Below are 16,895 nucleotides of genomic sequence, written 5' to 3' on the forward strand. Positions count from 1 at the left end.
GAATAATATAAGACCTTTAAAAAGGATAATCTGTCAGTTGACATCCCCAAATCAGGCCAATGCTGACCTTGAACGGAAGAGCCCAAGTGTTCAAATTCAGCCTTATTATTGTGTGTGCAAGTCGTCCCAAGAAGAAATTAACTGCTCCTCTAATTACAGGTCCCTCGTTAAATCCTGTAATAGTGTTCACCCAGCTATGTGAACGCAGCAAAACTCCAAATTACCAGTGTAATTGTCTCATTTCTAGTCACTCTTACTGCAATCTAAATCTTCCAAATTCTTGCATTTAATGTTGTTTTTGCCTGATAGTGAACAAACCGCAATAGAACAGAAATAGTTGGAGTGTGTTTTATAGCCCTTTTTAGTTGAATTTAATTTGGTGTGATTCATTATTTTTTTTTTAGCATTTTTAAACATAAAGCACATTAGGACTGATTGGTTTTCTTTTTGCCTCAAAATATTCTTACCACTTTCAGATAAACCCTTTCTTACATGTCTTATCTGATAGCCGTCTTATCTGTAAGGCTATGGCTAGATTTATACTGCATGCATGCTTCAAGTGACACAATTCAGATTTTTTTTTCACCCGAGTGGCATAATAAGTACAAAATCTTCATGGAATGGAATTGGATATCATCAGATGGGCAATCAGGCCTATTACAAATTGGAGTTTTCTTTTTTTTGGTATTTTTCCTCGGCTTTGCACAGATAAAATTAGACGTAATCCGGAAGTTGCCCCGTTGTGGGATGGAATGAGTCCCGACCAATCGTATAGTGGCATCTCTCATTTACATCCAAATCAAGATGTTCGGCACGCTTGCCGTGCTTGACATTGCAGAAGAAAAGTGACCCGCTGGTATTGCCGCACGGATGATGTCGTTGGCCGCGCATGTGACATCGGCAATTGGAGACCACCTCCCCCAGTTGTGACGCACGGTCGGCGGGGTGCAATTAAAATACATTCAAGATGAGAATGATAGTAATTTGTACAATGATTCACAAGGATTGTCCTACACTGTTGTTATATTTATGAATGAAATATGATGACATCACTGAATCTGCCTGCGCCTCATTCAAATTCACCAAAATCCCGTTGCGCCATCTGCACCACTTTATAGACCTGGTTTTACGTAGTCTCTAAAATGTGGTCTACTTTTGGTCACCAAATGAGAGATGTGCCGGGGGACACGGCAGCTGGAATGCCCAGCAAAGTGTGGTGCGACTACCAAATTCACAAACACGCTAAACTAGACTTTGAAAATGGTGATGGGCCCGTTTTTACACCGAGCGCATGTGCGCCTGTTTACGAAAATACAGCCCTATATATTAAAACACCAAAATGTTCAATGGAATCACGTCATTTTGTCTAATGGAAGTCCACTATCTTAATGCTAACATACTTTGCAAACTGGCATAAACTAATGGAAATTAGCATGGATGCTATGCTAATGATAAACCTTCAAACAACTGGTGCTTTTAACAAACGGGGAGCACCAACACATTGAAGCCGATGAAAATAGTTTAGCTACTATTTATGGATAACAACTGTTAAAAAAGGTTTGTCAGGGACCTGCATCGTCTTCTTGCCCTCAATTATGTTACATCTCCTCCAATAGACCTTAATGGTGACAGGCATGTGGCGGCACATCCGGATGCTACACAGAAGGAGCGTAACTCTAAATTTGGCCTTTGAAAAGCATTTTATATGAAAACTTAACTAACACAGAAGTATTCATATGTGTAAAATGTTTGTAAGTAGTATTAAAAATCTGCAATGAAATGGATGTTGAATGATGAATCATCAGTTGTTGTGTGCAAAAGTGTCTTCTCCAGTTTTACATCTTGAAGGCGTCAAGCAATAGGTCACGTTTATTTATGCCGCAGGACTACCTTGATGCCCTAATGGGCGTTTGCTACGATGGCGTCGAAGGCCTCCTCTACCTGACTTTGTTCTCCCTGCTGGCGGCGTGTGCGCTCTCCGCTATGCTGTGTGCTATTTTCCGAGTGTGGACGCTAATGGGCAGGAGGTCAGCAACATCAGGCAACTAACACCCCCCCACCCACACCCCTCCCTCCTTCAACCCCCCACTCGCAATCCTTATCTCATTACCTTGCCAGATACTCCAGCAAAGTGCTGACATGTGCACTGCCTCTGTACATAGAGACAAAGAGTATGACGACATAGACGAGGAGGACCCATTCAACCCTCAAGCGCGACGCATGTCCTACAACCCGAGGAGGTCCAACATCCACAGCTTCTGCAGCTACACCAGCAGCAGTGGCAGCCAGGCCAGCATCCATCCTCCTCCTCAGGCTGCCGCCAGCGTGCTGCCCGCCCCAGAATACATGTGAGAGCAACACCGAACACCAAGATAGAACACAAAATGATGATTTTCAAATCAGGTTTTCTTTTGGAAGTATTGGAAATACAGTATAGCAAACTCCAGTTTATCATGGGTGATACATTCTAGACCCACATGCAATAGAGGAAACTTGATGATATGATAATTTTAGCCCTCACTTTTAAAGTCGGTCGATCTACGTTCCTGCCCTCACCTATGGTCACCAGCTGTGGGTCGTGACCGAAAGAACAAGATCCCGGATACAAGCGGCCAAAATGAGTTTCCTCCGCAGGGTAGCCGGGCTCTCCCTTAGAGATAGGGTGAGAAGCTCGGTCATCCGGGAGGGACTCAGCGTCGAGCCGCTACTCCTCCACAATGAGAGGAACCAGTTGAGGTGGCTCGGGCATCTGGTTCGGATGCCTCCTGGACGTCTCCCTGGGGAGGTGTTCCGGGCATGTCCTACCGGCGGGAGGCCCCGGGGACGACCCAGGACACGCTGGATAGACTGCGTCTCTCGGCTGGCCTGGGAACGCCTTGGGATCCAGTCGGAAGAGCTGGCTGAAGTGGCTGGGGAGAGGGAAGTCTGGGTTTCCCTGTTAAAGCTGCTGCCCCCGCGACCCAACCCTGGATAAGCGCAATTAAAGACGGAACGGAACTTTTAAAGTATTCCTTAGTGCCTATTGTCACACTCACTGGCACAGGTTTTTTTTTTTTTAAAGGAAGTCAACCCCAAAAAAATTTAGGGGGACAATATGTCCTATTCAGCCCCACTAGTCTAAATACTAGGGGTGGGAATCTTTGAGTGTCTCACGATTCGATTCGATTTCAATTTTTGGGTGTGCGATTCGATTCAGAATCGATTTTCGATTAAGGACGTTTTTTTGTTTTTTTTTTCAAAATTATTTGATTGACAATGATTTTTGCTTTAAATTATAGATGTTCAAGGAATCGTAATGATCTACTGTACTCCAGTCTGACTCGCTAATGCTAATTAGCATGCCACTCGCGCACTTTTATCACTCAAAAAAAAAGGCTCCACGCTGCAAAAAAACAACTTTTATTAGAATAACTTGATCGTGACTTTTTCCTTCTACTCTCTAATGTGGCTACAATTTAACAGTGTATTTGGCCACTGAGGGGCAGTGTGGAACCACACTGCCCCTCAGTGGCCAAATCATAAACACCGCTCCCAATAAAAGGCACACACAAACAAAGGGAAGACAGTATAAAATAATTTAAATAAAATCAATTTTGGGACATTTAAAATAGATTCTGAATCGTACTTAATGAGAATCGTGATTCTTATGAGAATCTTTTTTTTGGCACACCCTTACTAAATACTGTATTTTGGTTAATATTGCATTTGTGGAAGAGGCTATGAGTTAAGCAGCACAATCCAGTTTTTCTCCATCTCTGGGGCGGCCATTTTGCCACTTGCTGTCGACTGAAGATGACATCACAGTTGCTCAGGTCTCAGGTAACAACCAAGCACAGTTCAGCTTCAGAAAACAGGTGAGCTGTGATTAGTCGTTACCAGAGCCCTGAGCAACTGTGATGTCATCTTCAGTTGACAGCAAGTGGCAAAATGGCTGCCCCCTGAGACGGATGGATTTTGCTGCTTAACTGATATTCCACAAATGTAATATTAATCAGAATGTCATGTTTAGACTAGTGAGGTCACATATAACATATTATTGTCAAGAAATGTTTAAAGTTGACTTCCCCTTTAATAAGAGGCAAAGCGTGCTTGCTTCAAGGTGCTTATTCGTGCTAAAGTACTGTAAAACATATACTGTGTATACGACCGAATTAAACACTATACTTTATTTAAAAAACAAAAAGTTCAACCTAATGATGTAACGTCACCTAGCAAAAATCTGATACCTTAATGCTAACATAAAATGCGAGATGCCATTGCTAATGTCAATTAAGATTAATGTTACAGTAATTATAAACCTTCAACACCTGCTACTTGAACACACATGGAGCAGCAACACCAATAAACAAAATATAATAATACATTTTCTGCTCTGTGGGAATAACGTTATATACAACTTTAAACCTCCACCTCTTCTTGTAATGTTAATCTAGTACTTTTTTTTTTGTCTATATACTTTATTTCTTACACATGTTCTGCGTTCCTCTCACACGTTTGTCTTGTACTTTATTATTATTACTTTATTAAGGTGAAAATAGTGTTTTGATGGGTTTACCCTGGCACACTTGTATGCAAATCACCTTTGTAAGGTGCCCATGTCATTTATTCAACGTACCTTCTGTAATACTAATGTTTGCATGACAATTACAAGGTATCTAAGAAGTTTTCAAGGCCGTATGGACGTCTAGTGGTTAACACATCTAATTCTAATTCTAATTTTATAGTCATGTTTTTATGCGTTTTTACAGTTCACAAGCAAGTCTGAATTCGTAGTTGCATGCCTTTAATGTAGTACTATGTTGAAATACAACATGCTGTGCTGCAGTGAGCTCTATCGGAAGAGGTGCAGGGTTTAAAAAGGGAGAAAAAGTTTTAAGGTCAAGTAATTGTTGTATATAAATATATCAAAAAAATTATCAAATCGGCATTGCAAATGGGAATATGTGCTTGTGTTACCGGAATAAATAAGATTAAATAAATAAATTGAAAATGTTCCAATTTCAGACCGTGATACGCATATGTAATTCTTTGTAAGACCTTGGACAAGAACAACAGCCAAGCCCTGGGGTACACCTCTTCTTTTTTTTATTAAAAGGGTGAGTTAGTGTTAGAACTGCTTGCAAGATTTAACTGCTGCCTTACTGCACTAATCCCTCTATCTCTTAAGTGTCTGACCAAAGCCATGCCCTTCACAAACATCCACAGTTCTCAAACATGGCTGTTCATAATGGCAGTAGTCGTGACAGACTAGCTTAAACAAGATAGCAGCGCTAGCAACACTAAGCTAGCATTAGCATTGTGAAGAAGCTGATGTTAGCCACAACTGCTACGCATGATTTAATCATAATGTAGAGTTACTACAACGCTAAATCTGGTCAATTTCATTTGAAACATCTCAGCTGCCTGAGGTCCCTTTGCTCTGATTCTTCTAATTTGCTCATTTTAAGCCCAGTTGTAAACAAACCAGGAATGGGCTTTTTATTTTTTATTTTATTTTTTATATAGCCTATATATTATTAATTTCTCATCTAGATATTCCACTATAGTTTCATTGTGAGTGCACAGCAAATGATTGAGCAGTCGTGCCTTCCATGACTGATTGATTGATTTCTTCAGGTGTGGCAGGTTTCTTAAAAATGTAGTTATAAAATGGGTGCTGCATAGAGCTGATTTTGTTTCCACACATCATTGACTCATGTACTGATGCTTAACAAATATGACAAAAAAGTGTCCACCACCCACTCCCTCATGTAATGGCTGCAATGCTTCACATTGTTTTTCTGCTACTTTCTTTCTAAATATATGTCTTTCTCCCTCGTCACCTCCCAGGAATCAATCCATGCTGTTTGGCGGGAGCCCTCGATATGAGAATGTGCCATTGATAGGCAGAGGATCCCCGCCCCCGTCGGTGCGTTGGCCGTACACTGCCCTGGTGTCCCAAGTGTGACCACAACACCCCCTCGCCCCCCACACACACACACCCTTACACGCATGGCAAAAACACCCTCCAGCTGCAGCAGCTGCTCACTGGCCACAACGTGAAACTAGGAGGAAGCGCAAGTGGTGTAATACTGCCCTCTAGTGGCTCGTGACAGAGCCGTAATTTTCACCAGTGAATTTAATTTGCTCTTAATAAGACAAAGGCATCAAATGTGTAAAACAACCTCCAAAGAGCACACACGACTGCATGGTTGCCTCGCTCGTATGTAATAATATAAATGTTAATCCCAGAGCTGATAGTCAATAAGTGAGTCATGTGTCCCCGGAGCAGCTTCTAAATAATAGATAACGCTGGTAAATCCACACTTTTTCTCCTTTAAAGTGCCCTCTCTCTTTTATAATGAAGCTTCTGTCGGACGGCGGGACCGCATTACTACATTCACAGAATTTAAATGACTTGCAAAAGGCAGACAATGTGGCCCGCTGTTTAAAAATGTACACTCTCTGTCTCCGTGAGATACATTTCAACACAGCCATTAAAGGCAGCTCATACAAGAATAATGGGCCTTATCGGGGAATATCAATGCAGCGGATTGTAAGTGGCTCAAAATGTTACTAGCATAATTGCGTCCCGTGTTGCCTCATATTGCAACATGAGAGGGTCAAAATATTAGGAACGGCACTCAGTATGAAACTGCAATAATAAGCATATTAAATCAATACTACAAAATGGTCTATAGTCTTTGTAAAGACTGAATATCTAATACAGTCCTTAACAATAAGAAAAATGAAATAGTAATGAAAAATATAAGAAAAGTACACCACCATGAAAAATAGCACCATTAAAACCAAATGTCAAAATTTATTTTGTTTTCAAATTGTAAAAGTGGTTTAAAAAATGCCAAAATAAGTAATAAAGCATAGAATAAAAAGTACATAATGAAGCAATAATAACAAAATAAAATTGTTTTAAATAAACGTGAAAAGTAAGGCAAACATGAAAACAAGCTGTTTATTTTCTGGAATTGAATTGTGAATAAATAAATAAATAAATGAAACATTTACAATAAACAATTAGTTATTGAGAAAAACAATCTGAGATGGTAAATTAAAATTAAAGAAAATGCAAAAATTAAAATTAAAAATATAATCCATATTAGCTAATTCGCTGCCACTGACTGCTATAGACGTCAACAATTCATTTGAACTATTTCTTTTAGTTTAACATTTTTTTCCCACTTTTGTTAACAAGAGTATGAAACCTAGAAAACGTAATTTTATTGTACATTCAGAACAGATATAAAATGTGTGATTAATCGTGAGTTAACGAGGGAAATCATGTGATTAATTACGATAAAAAAAATAACCGCCTGACGCCCCTAATTTTTAGTTGTTTTTTTTTAAGAAGGTCAGGCGATTAAAAATTTTAATTGTAATTAATCACATGACTTTAATAGTTAACTCACGATTAACCACAAATTGTATATCTGTTTATAATTGTACAATAAAAACATTTTTCTAGGTTTTCATACTCTTGTTAACAAAAGTGGAAAAAATGTTAAACTAAATGAAATAGTTAAAATGATTTTTTTAAACATATATAGCCGTCAACGGCAGTGAATGAGTTAATAATAAAAAGCATAAAAATAAAACTATTATCTCATGACCACAAATCTTCTTTTGGCTCTCAATACACAGGTACACAGGTGTACCTGATGTTGTGACCAGTTTGTGCACTATCAATCAAACAATCAATGAAATCAATGTAAACCAATGCTGACCTTATCGTTGTAACTTGATGACTTGCATGTATGTACAGTATGTTGTTTGTCTGTAATGTATTTGTTTACCTGTATGTCCGTTTGCCGCTTCTGCTGTCAGGCTTTCGAAGACTGACAATCATAAATCTGCATGAGACTAACCGTTTTGTTTTGTGTTTTGTTTTTTAAATCATTTTCTGTTATTAACTCAGACTTTTAAAAACTGTAAGTTGCATGTTTTCATTTGTAATTATTATCATTATTTTTATGGATTGAATGTGCGCCACTCTGCTGTGGGCTCACCTCACCCCTTTTGCTTCTGTGTTGCTGTGCCAAGTGCTTGCTCCTTCCCAAACATGCATGCTTCAGCACACTAGCAATGTGAGTATAGTACGACGCCATCTAAATTGTGTCCTGTCTGCTTTTTACCATACATTGAACCCCTTGTAATATTCTTTATACACTATGTCCTTTAAATCTACAGCTTGTTTGTTATCCTATGTTTTTACCGTCTGGGCCATTTGTGTTCACCTCGCTTCCTTTATTGAACCGTTTTTGTCTGATTTTGTCATCTCCAAGTTTTGTTCTTTAACTCATTCACTGCCATTGACGGCTATAGACGTCAAAAATTCATTTGAACAATATTAGTTTCACATTTTTTCCCACTTTTGTTAGTATGCGATTATGAAAACCTAGAAAAAAATGGTTCATTTATAACAGATATAAAATTTGTGATTCATTTTGAAGTTTAAACAATTAAGTAATTAAACAAAAAAGAAAATATAAAAAAAAAAATTGAGGCGCCAGACGATTATTTTTTTTTATTGTTATTAATCTCATGACTTCAATAGTTGACTCACGACTAATCACATTTTATATCTGGTTTAAATGTACAATATTTTTTCCCCTAGGTTTTCATACTCTTAACAAAAGTGGAAAAAAATGTGAAATAGTTCAAATGAGTTTTTGACGTCTATAGCCATCAATGGCAGTGAATGAGTTAATATTGTGACATATTATTAGTGATATCAATACTATACTGTTTGCAATTGTACAGTTTGCCTCTACAAGAGACTTTTTGGGCAAATTGAAACCCATCAATTTTAATGTCATACAACACACATAATAATATGGCATAAAATCAGAGGTCCCAGGTTAGCCCACCAAGTGGTATGTACGTGAATGTATATGTGTGTAATACTTTACATGGTAAAAAAGGAAAAAAAGCACAGAATATTTGAAAGCTTACTTTTTCAATGTTTCTCCCCACAGTACTCTCCCGGTATGAGGGCGACCTATCTGTCCATGACTGAAGCCCAGATCCGACACTTTGGCACGGACTTCCAGGTGTAGCCTGCGCAGCCACTATGCAAACGTGAAGAGCCGTCTTCATGTGTCCATTCTGTTTACTGAGCCTGCACTCTGCTGGCTACGTGAGGCAGCTACCTCAGTAACGCACACACGCACATGCAATGCAGTGTGTGCCTTTGGCTGTGTTGTGTGTCAAAGCTGTTTCTTGAGGCAAGTTGGCCCTTGTGTTTTTTTTTTTTTTTTTTGCTTGTTTTTGTCCTGTAATCTGGTAGCCTGCATGAGTTTGATTGAGCGAGTGGTTAAATGTGTAGCCTGAGGTTTTTGCTACATCCCTTCACACTGGAATTACGATAACTCCTTAGAAGACCAAGCAGGCCACGACATTAACCTGCATGTCTAACCTGATCCAATACAAGGGTTGTGTCTAACCAAAACTGGACAAGTCCATCAATATGACATATTTTCAGGGAGTATGTGTATTTTCAAAATTGCTAATTCTGTGTTACTTGTAATTAGAATGCACATTTTAAGAAAAGAAACATTACATATGAGCATAATAATCAATGAGTTGGTTATTTATCATTAAGAATTATTTCTCCTGTGTCAAACTGAATTTTGAAATATTAGATTAGAATACTTTTATAAGGCAGCATGGTTCTCCCATTCTGTTGAGACATCTTTTGCATTGGATGACGACATCATATTGTGCTAAAGGTAGAACATACGAGAATGAATATATGATGAGAACGTCTTCAAATGTGTGCCATATTTGGCGGGACTGAATTAACACGGCAGACCGGGTTGAACTATCATTGTGTCATAGTCATATTCCATCAGTGTACTGCAAAGCACAATCACTTGTTGACGTATCATAATTGTGCAGAAATTGTGTGTTTTCTCATGAGATCATGTCAACAACTGTCCAATGCCTTTTTATTGTATCTAAGTAAACTAATGTTTGTCAGCCTTGTGTGATTTTTTTCGTGTCATTTATATCTGATCACTTGCTGGAAAGATGTGCACACGTTACAGGGGTCATTGGTTTATGATGGATTTTTTACGTAAATCGTAATGTGCTGTAATCTATCCTACGATAAAAACATGCAATATAGTTGTTGAATGTTACAATATCGATGTTATTGCAATATTTAACATGTACCTAAAGAAATATTTTTTTTATTATCAAATTAAATAACGTTTTTTTCCTGTAGCAAAATAGGCAAGCTCATTGTATTCGTCGTTAATTCATTGTAATTACCCTAGATAATGTTCAATTATTGGATGGTGATGTATGTGTGATGTACGTTTAAGTTTGCATCTGACGTGTCCAATTCAGATAAAGCATACAATTCCATGTGAAACTTATTGCATGTCTTTGGGATTATACAAATTGCACGGGCCAATATCGATATTTTTTTTATATGTTTCCCAGCCCTGTGTGGGGAAAAAAAAATAATTTCTAGGTCATAAATATACGACACACAAAATACAAAAATGTTTTACCACCATAAACCACTCACTCAGGAAGACCCCCACTCTATCTTCACTCTCTGTTTACCATGCATGCACCACCACCCATATTCTCCGTTCCAGCAGTTTGATTAAACTCTCCCTACCCAAAATCTACACTACTTTTGATCGTTCAATTTAATGTCTCAAAAGACTAGAACACTGCAACAAAAAATATAACTCACCTCATCCATCCCAGTGTCATCTTTAGAAAAGTTAGTGACTGATAGTCATACCATGATATATATATATATATTTTTTTACTATGTACTGCCTTATCTGGATAAATAAATAATTCAGATTAAATGAAACAACTTGGAATTCGTCGTATGTCGAGGACGGTAGATCACAGTTGCTGTCCAGGGTCCTGATACATTGAAGCATACAATAGCCATATGACACTTGATAAAAGAAAGACAGGAACGCATCAAACTGCATAAAAGTTGATGTATTGCATTTTCAAATATTCCTTTAAAACATAAACGTTTGATCTTTTCACTACATTTTACGGCTGTTAGGTTTTCGCGGTGACGGTCTACTGGCATTCGTCTCTTGCCGTAGGACGGAGCAACAAAGCAGGAGACTGTGGTTTATCATGGTCAACTACATCGAAACGACTCACGTTTGGTCCGCCGAGGAGATAAAAATGTGGCGGGGATGTTTCTAAAGAATGGGAAACGTGTTTGGGGGAAAGAGTCGACCCTCCCGCGTGACAGAACAAGACAAAGCCGTCTTGGTGAGCTCATAGCGGGGGAAAGCCGATTAACCCTGCAGTTCCGTTAACATTAGCAACATTTAGCATGTTTAGCATCATAAGGGCAAACTGACATCCACTTAGAATAGAATTGTGTCAAATACTCTCCTTTAAAATACTGTACAGTGGATATAAAAAGTGTACACACCCCTTTTCAAATGGTAAGATGGAGATTGGTAATGGTATGTATAGATATACATATCTATATATATATCTATCTATCTATAGATATATATATACACACATACACACACTCACACACATACATACCGCGTATGTATTTGGACTTTTGTCACCTGGTAGCAATTAAAGCAGCAGAGAGATAAACTGAAGCAGTACCAAAAGAGGATCACCCTCCAGCTGGACAAAGAGAGACTACTGGCCAAGCAGCTGCTAAAAGATGGCAGAAAAGAGTAAGTATGAATTATTGATTTGAGACTGTAAAAACAATTTCATTTGATGAGGAATTTTGTGGGTCAAAGACTGCTGCGTTTACATTTGTGTGGCGATTTTGACAATTATTTCTGACAATAATGAATTTTTCATGCAATATTTTTTGGGGTGGTAAAATTAATATATTTTACTTATATAGCAACTTTCTTTATGCAAAACATGACCCATCCGAACATTTTAAGTCAGTTAAGTCCTGACTATAAAATTCAGATTTTTATTTATTTATTTTTATTATTGTAATATTACATTCTTTGACATTCTGACATTTTCCTATAATATGCAAAAGTATTATTTGAAATACTTATTTTAGTGCAGGTAAAGTACAGTATATGTTTAATTCTTCATGCTTATATAATTACTCCAGTCTTGTATGTTGTAACATTACGGTTTTATTCCCCGCAATATGACTTTCCCCCCTATTATATTACAACTTTTTTCTTGTAAAATTTTTCTTGAAATACAATGTCTTTATTCTCAAAACATTCAACTTGTTATGTTAAAGTTGATAGTGAAATTATGATTTTTTTAATATTACAACTTTGTCTTTTTATATTGAATAAATGACTTTTTGACAATGACAAGAACTTGTCTGTTAGTCTTTTTTGTGTGTGCAATTCTTCAAACTATGACTGTAGACTCATTATTCTCTGTTTCTTTTTGCAGAAAGGCTCTGCTGCTCCTTAAGAAGAAGCGCTATCAGGATCAGCTGCTAGACAAGACCGAAAACCAGATCTCAAACCTTGAGCGCATGGTACGACTTCCCGCGGCCACAGTGGTGCCTTGACTTATTGAGTTTAGTATGTTCCGTGGCCATGCTCGGAATTCAAATCACTCGTATGTCAGATTGAAGTGAATGGGAATTCAATTCCAGAGCCTCTACAGTCGTGTACTTAATAGAACATACAGGAATATCATTGAATACAATGTCAAGAATTAAACAGTATAGGTACAAAGGTATCTATTGGCGGATTTTTTTTTTTTTTAAACCTTTTCTTCAGTATTCGAGGAAATCTCTACTTAGCAATTTTGCTTTCATCTGATCCGAGGCTTTGTTGTGTTTCTATTTTAAAAAAATTAAGGCGTGTCAATTATTCGTTTTTTTGTGAGTATTTCAGGCTCTGTCTGTCTTATGTTGCTATGACCTGTGATGAATCGAAGTTCTTTCAAGGTTTATAACTATTGCACAATTGATGTTAGTTTGATTAGCCTGTCTATGTTGTTTTGCGTTGCGTGATAGCATTAAGCTATCTGACCTCTCTTAACACCTTAATGTGGTTTGATTAAATACACAACGTATAGTTCTGTAGTGTATTTAGTTTTGTGATAAACTTCAACTGGCAGCGGCAAAGAACAACTTGTAGCAAATGTAGCAAGCACACTTGGTTTCTTTCTTTCTTTTTTCTTTCTTTCTTTCTTTTTTCAAAAATTGGTCACTATCTTCCAAACTGTGCTTGTTGTGACATTTGCTGCCATCAATCCAAAGATGTGCTTGCAAGGAGACAAAAAATGTCTGCCGAGCAGTCTTACTGTGGGTCAGTGGGGTCACATTCTTAAAGGGGAAGTCAACCTTAAATATTTCTTGACAATAATATGTTATATGTGACCTCACTAGTCTAAACATGACATTCTGATTAATATTACATTTGTAGAATTTGAGTAATGCAGCAAAATCCAGCCATTTTCATCCATCTCAGGGGGCGGCCATTTTGCCACTTGCTGTCGACTGAAGATGACATCAATGTTGCTCAGGGCTCAGGCTCAGTTGTGATTGGTTGTTACCTGAGACCTAAGCAACTGTGATGTCATTTTGACTCGACAGTAAGAGGCAAAATGGCCACCTTCTGAAATGGATAAAAACTGCTGGATTTTGCTGCTTAACTCATATTCAACTAACAGAATACTGTTAGACTAGTGGGGCTGCATAGAACATATTATTGTCAATAAGTTTTTGGGGGGTTGACTACTCCTTTAAGTGGAGGTCCCAGTATTGTTTTAAAGACAAGAGTGGAATTTTCACTTTGAAATGTTGTTTGTCCGCAGGTTCAAGATATCGAGTTCCTGCAAATTGAGATGAAAGTTATCGAGGGGCTGAAAGTAGGCAACGACTGTCTGAAGAGTATGCACCAGGTAGAAGCGCCACCAAAACTCTTCTATTGAAAATAAGCACCGACACCATTTAATATCTTATGATAATGAATGACTCCGACCAAAGCTTCACTTTGTGCTGATGACGGTGGTTTGTGTTGGCTCACCTTGTTGGAAAATTAAAGGATTAAAAGCGAAGCTGCATATGCTTCATTTGCATGCACAATACTCATGTGCGCAAACACATTCACGTCTTTTTTCAGTAAAATCAATCACTTCTAATATTCACATGTCAATTGTCAAATATTTTTCAATAAGAATTCAGACTTTCTAATTTGTCATATTATGTTCATGTAATATAATATTAATAACAATTTAGACTTCCCTTAATATTGCAACTTTTTATTGGTAATTAGATTTTTTTGTCTGAACAACATGTCAGATTTTTTCTTCTCCAATTTAAATTCAAACTTTTTCAGTAAAACGCCGACTGACTAATTTTATTTCTCATCTATCCTCATTGGTGGCAGATCATGTCTATAGAAGATGTGGAGAGGATCCTGGACGAGACCCACGAATCGATTGAGTATCAGAAGGTAAACGTTCCTTTGTGACCTCCGTTCAAATTGGCGGTCATTGCATTGACTATCTACTGCATAAACATAAGTTTATGTCATGTATTTTTATTGTTATCTATTGTTTAACATATTCTTGGTGCAGCAAATCGATGAAATGTTGTCTGGAGCGCTGACACAGGAGGACGAGGACGCCGTTTTGGCTGAACTGGAAGCCATTACTCAGGTACTGTATATTATTTATGAACTCAATGCAGCTTTAAAGCACCACACTTGGAGAAGATGTTGTAATTATTTGTGGCATGAATTGTCTATTGTTATTTATTAGCCTACATTAACATGCATGCAAGCACAAACTGACAACTGATGCACCGCCAGGCATGGACAAACTTATGTACATGTACACAAATGGTATTAGGTCATTTATCTCACCTTTTTGCTTTTCAAAACAATAATAAATGTTCGGGAATCCAGTGTCGGAACACCAAGTCAAACATAAAACGTGCGTCATTGTGGAAATAACAGTGTTTTAGTGCCGTCCAAACGGGACTTGACAACGTGCCATTATTCTGTCTCCTCTTGACACACGGCACAACTTTTGTGATTGTCTCTGCAGGAAGACTCGTGCCGCTGAAGCTCATTTGCATATAAATATGTTTCTTTGTTGCTTTGTCTTGAAACAGGGAGAAGATGTCACACTTACAGAGGTTCCGACAGAACCGCTACCAGATGTTCCAGAGCTTGCCAACAAAGAACCGGACAGAAGACTGAAGAAGAACATGGACAGAGAGATGCTTTCAGCATAACGTTTTAATACCATATTTCATCACATGACTGACTTGCTTCTACAGTCTTTTGAATAAAACATTCACATTCCTACTTTATGTGCATGTAATCCCATTGCTCCACAAGGGGACGCTCTTTGATAAGGTTATTTGCACTGCTCACGCTTACAAACAGGCCTTTCACATGAGGCATTGTTGCTCTGAATTGGTGTGAAAAATACGGGAGGGTCCCCGCTTTACGATTAATATGTATGTAAAGTGGGCCCTGTCGCTAATGCGCTTCTAGACCATTTATCTAAAAAAAAGAAGTAAAATAGGGACTCCCTCCTGTATGTATTTTAGTAAAGTGCATTTATGTATGCAAAAGTGACTTTACACACCTCCACTAAATTACTAGGAATAGTCTTTTATGTGCTTAATGTACTATACAAGAGCAAAAATAAATACATAAAGTAGTATTTATTGGACCTTCCACACCACTTATTTTAATGTTTAATATCCTTGTAGTTCTACAAAGACCGCCCATTCCAGTGACACATTATAATAAAGCAACGTGTGTTTTGATCGTTTGTACAGTACATAGAGCAGAAAACGTGACGTTGTGCGTACAGCGTGATAAAAGATTGGGAGTCAACTGAAAGAAAAACGTGTGGGCGGCCAGCAATTTACACTTAAACTGGAGGAGGATGCTGCGTTCATAGTCTGTGGGGGGGAAAATCCCTCTCCCGCTTTAAAGTTTCAATCACCCTCCTGCTTGTATTTGTGAATAACGTCATGAGATTTATGTGAAAAAACACCTGTTGTAATTAAAGTGCTGGACAACTAATTGAGTTTGACATCTTTGTCTAACGTGGAACATGGAAGAAATTATGAAAAACCGAGCGTCCTTGAAGGCACCGGCCGGCTGTCAGCTGTACGTGGAGAAGGAAGGTGAGTTCAGTTGCAGTAGGATTTCGGCCGCGCGACATCGTCTCTCAGCCTCACAGCTCCCCTTTCCCTCTTCCACTTGCCCATTTCCTACAGTTTTCACGCGGATACACGTTTGGAGGAAAAATCTTTTATGGTCCTGGCCGAAGATTGCACGATGTCTCGCACCGACGAGGTTCACCGAGTGACGGAAAATGTCTACAAGGTAAGGTGCTGCTTAATGAATAAAGTTTGTGCGCTGCGTTTGCCGGCGACACACTTTAGTTTGTCTGCATAACATGTCGCTTATTCCCCCTCAAATGAGTTCGGAATGCTGCCTTCGTAGTTGGTTAAATGTTTGACTACTCGGCAATTGATTAATTGATCACCTCTTTTTTTTCTCTTTACACAACCACGCACACGCACCACGACGCGCACGGTCCATTTGATAATGAAGGCCCATTTTTCAATCCACTTAGCCTCTTCCCCACCTGTCCACCAACAAAGTGCATAGCTGAGTCCCTCGCCACACTGAGGATTTCAATCCCTTTCCCCTCACCACACACACACCTTTCGTGCTCAAATGGGAGACATTCCAAGAGTTCAAGTGAAGGTTGGGCCTCTTTCTGTCCGTCTCTGTTGCAACAAGTAAACATTTACCCCACGGCCATTTCAACTTGCAAACCTGTTCTGCATACAAAAAAAAAAAGAAGCTTATCTTGCAAACTACAAAGAGAGTAGCAATGCTAACTGTATGAACTATAAACACTTGGTAACAATTCTGCCTGTATTGAACAGTATGTTGAGTATGGGCGTT

General features: G+C 38.4%; 3 protein-coding genes and 1 long non-coding RNA gene across 14 annotated transcripts in view; 3 read left to right on the forward strand and 1 right to left on the reverse strand.

Annotated features, from left to right (window-relative positions):
* Positions 1 to 9,975, forward strand: part of ttyh2l (tweety homolog 2, like) — a 47,806-nt gene extending 37,831 nt beyond the window's left edge. For 3 of the 4 annotated variants that reach the window (XM_077559729.1, XM_077559730.1, XM_077559731.1), the window contains 4 exons: positions 1,885 to 2,027; positions 2,163 to 2,348; positions 5,830 to 5,908; positions 8,973 to 9,975. In XM_077559729.1, coding sequence (XP_077415855.1) covers positions 1,885 to 2,027; positions 2,163 to 2,348; positions 5,830 to 5,908; positions 8,973 to 9,053 — 489 coding nt within the window. In that variant the 3' untranslated portion in view covers positions 9,054 to 9,975. Of the gene's footprint in view, positions 1 to 1,884; positions 2,028 to 2,162; positions 2,349 to 5,004; positions 5,097 to 5,829; positions 5,931 to 8,972 lie in introns of those variants that run through there. The other variant, XR_013291390.1, reaches the window with a different exon arrangement.
* The window catches only part of LOC144042904 (uncharacterized), a 183,009-nt gene that overhangs the window by 137,190 nt on the left and 28,924 nt on the right, over positions 1 to 16,895 (reverse strand). The gene's annotated exons all lie outside the window — the stretch shown is intronic.
* Positions 11,051 to 15,266, forward strand: LOC144042903 (charged multivesicular body protein 6-like). Of its 3 annotated transcripts, none has more exons than XM_077555982.1 (7): positions 11,051 to 11,256; positions 11,578 to 11,687; positions 12,391 to 12,478; positions 13,768 to 13,854; positions 14,343 to 14,408; positions 14,533 to 14,613; positions 15,071 to 15,266. In XM_077555982.1, the coding sequence occupies exons 1-7, from the start codon at positions 11,191 to 11,193 to the stop codon at positions 15,191 to 15,193; spliced, it is 621 nt and encodes a 206-aa protein (XP_077412108.1). In that variant the 5' UTR covers positions 11,051 to 11,190; the 3' UTR covers positions 15,194 to 15,266. The 3 variants fall into 3 exon arrangements, with proteins under 3 accessions (XP_077412108.1, XP_077412109.1, XP_077412110.1); XM_077555983.1 differs by having other exon boundaries at positions 11,081 to 11,456; XM_077555984.1 differs by having other exon boundaries at positions 11,081 to 11,435.
* The window catches only part of LOC144042902 (BAR/IMD domain-containing adapter protein 2-like), an 81,419-nt gene continuing 79,796 nt past the window's right edge, over positions 15,273 to 16,895 (forward strand). For 5 of the 6 annotated variants that reach the window (XM_077555981.1, XM_077555978.1, XM_077555975.1 and 2 more), the window contains exon 1: positions 16,126 to 16,304. In XM_077555981.1, coding sequence (XP_077412107.1) covers positions 16,233 to 16,304 — 72 coding nt within the window. In that variant the 5' untranslated portion in view covers positions 16,126 to 16,232. Of the gene's footprint in view, positions 16,103 to 16,125; positions 16,305 to 16,895 lie in introns of those variants that run through there. The other variant, XM_077555976.1, reaches the window with a different exon arrangement.

This window comes from Vanacampus margaritifer, chromosome 2 (genome assembly GCF_051991255.1).
Source record: "Vanacampus margaritifer isolate UIUO_Vmar chromosome 2, RoL_Vmar_1.0, whole genome shotgun sequence".
NCBI classification, from domain to species: Eukaryota; Metazoa; Chordata; class Actinopteri; order Syngnathiformes; family Syngnathidae; genus Vanacampus; species Vanacampus margaritifer.

Coding starts and splice junctions, on each gene's coding strand:
- LOC144042903 (XM_077555982.1), top strand. CDS start 11,191: ATGGGAAACGTGTTTGGGGGAAAGAGTCGACCCTCCCGCGTGACAGAA. Junction 11,257..11,577: donor AACAAGACAAAGCCGTCTTG/GTGAGCTCATAG, acceptor GTCACCTGGTAG/CAATTAAAGCAGCAGAGAGA. Junction 13,855..14,342: donor GTCTGAAGAGTATGCACCAG/GTAGAAGCGCCA, acceptor CATTGGTGGCAG/ATCATGTCTATAGAAGATGT.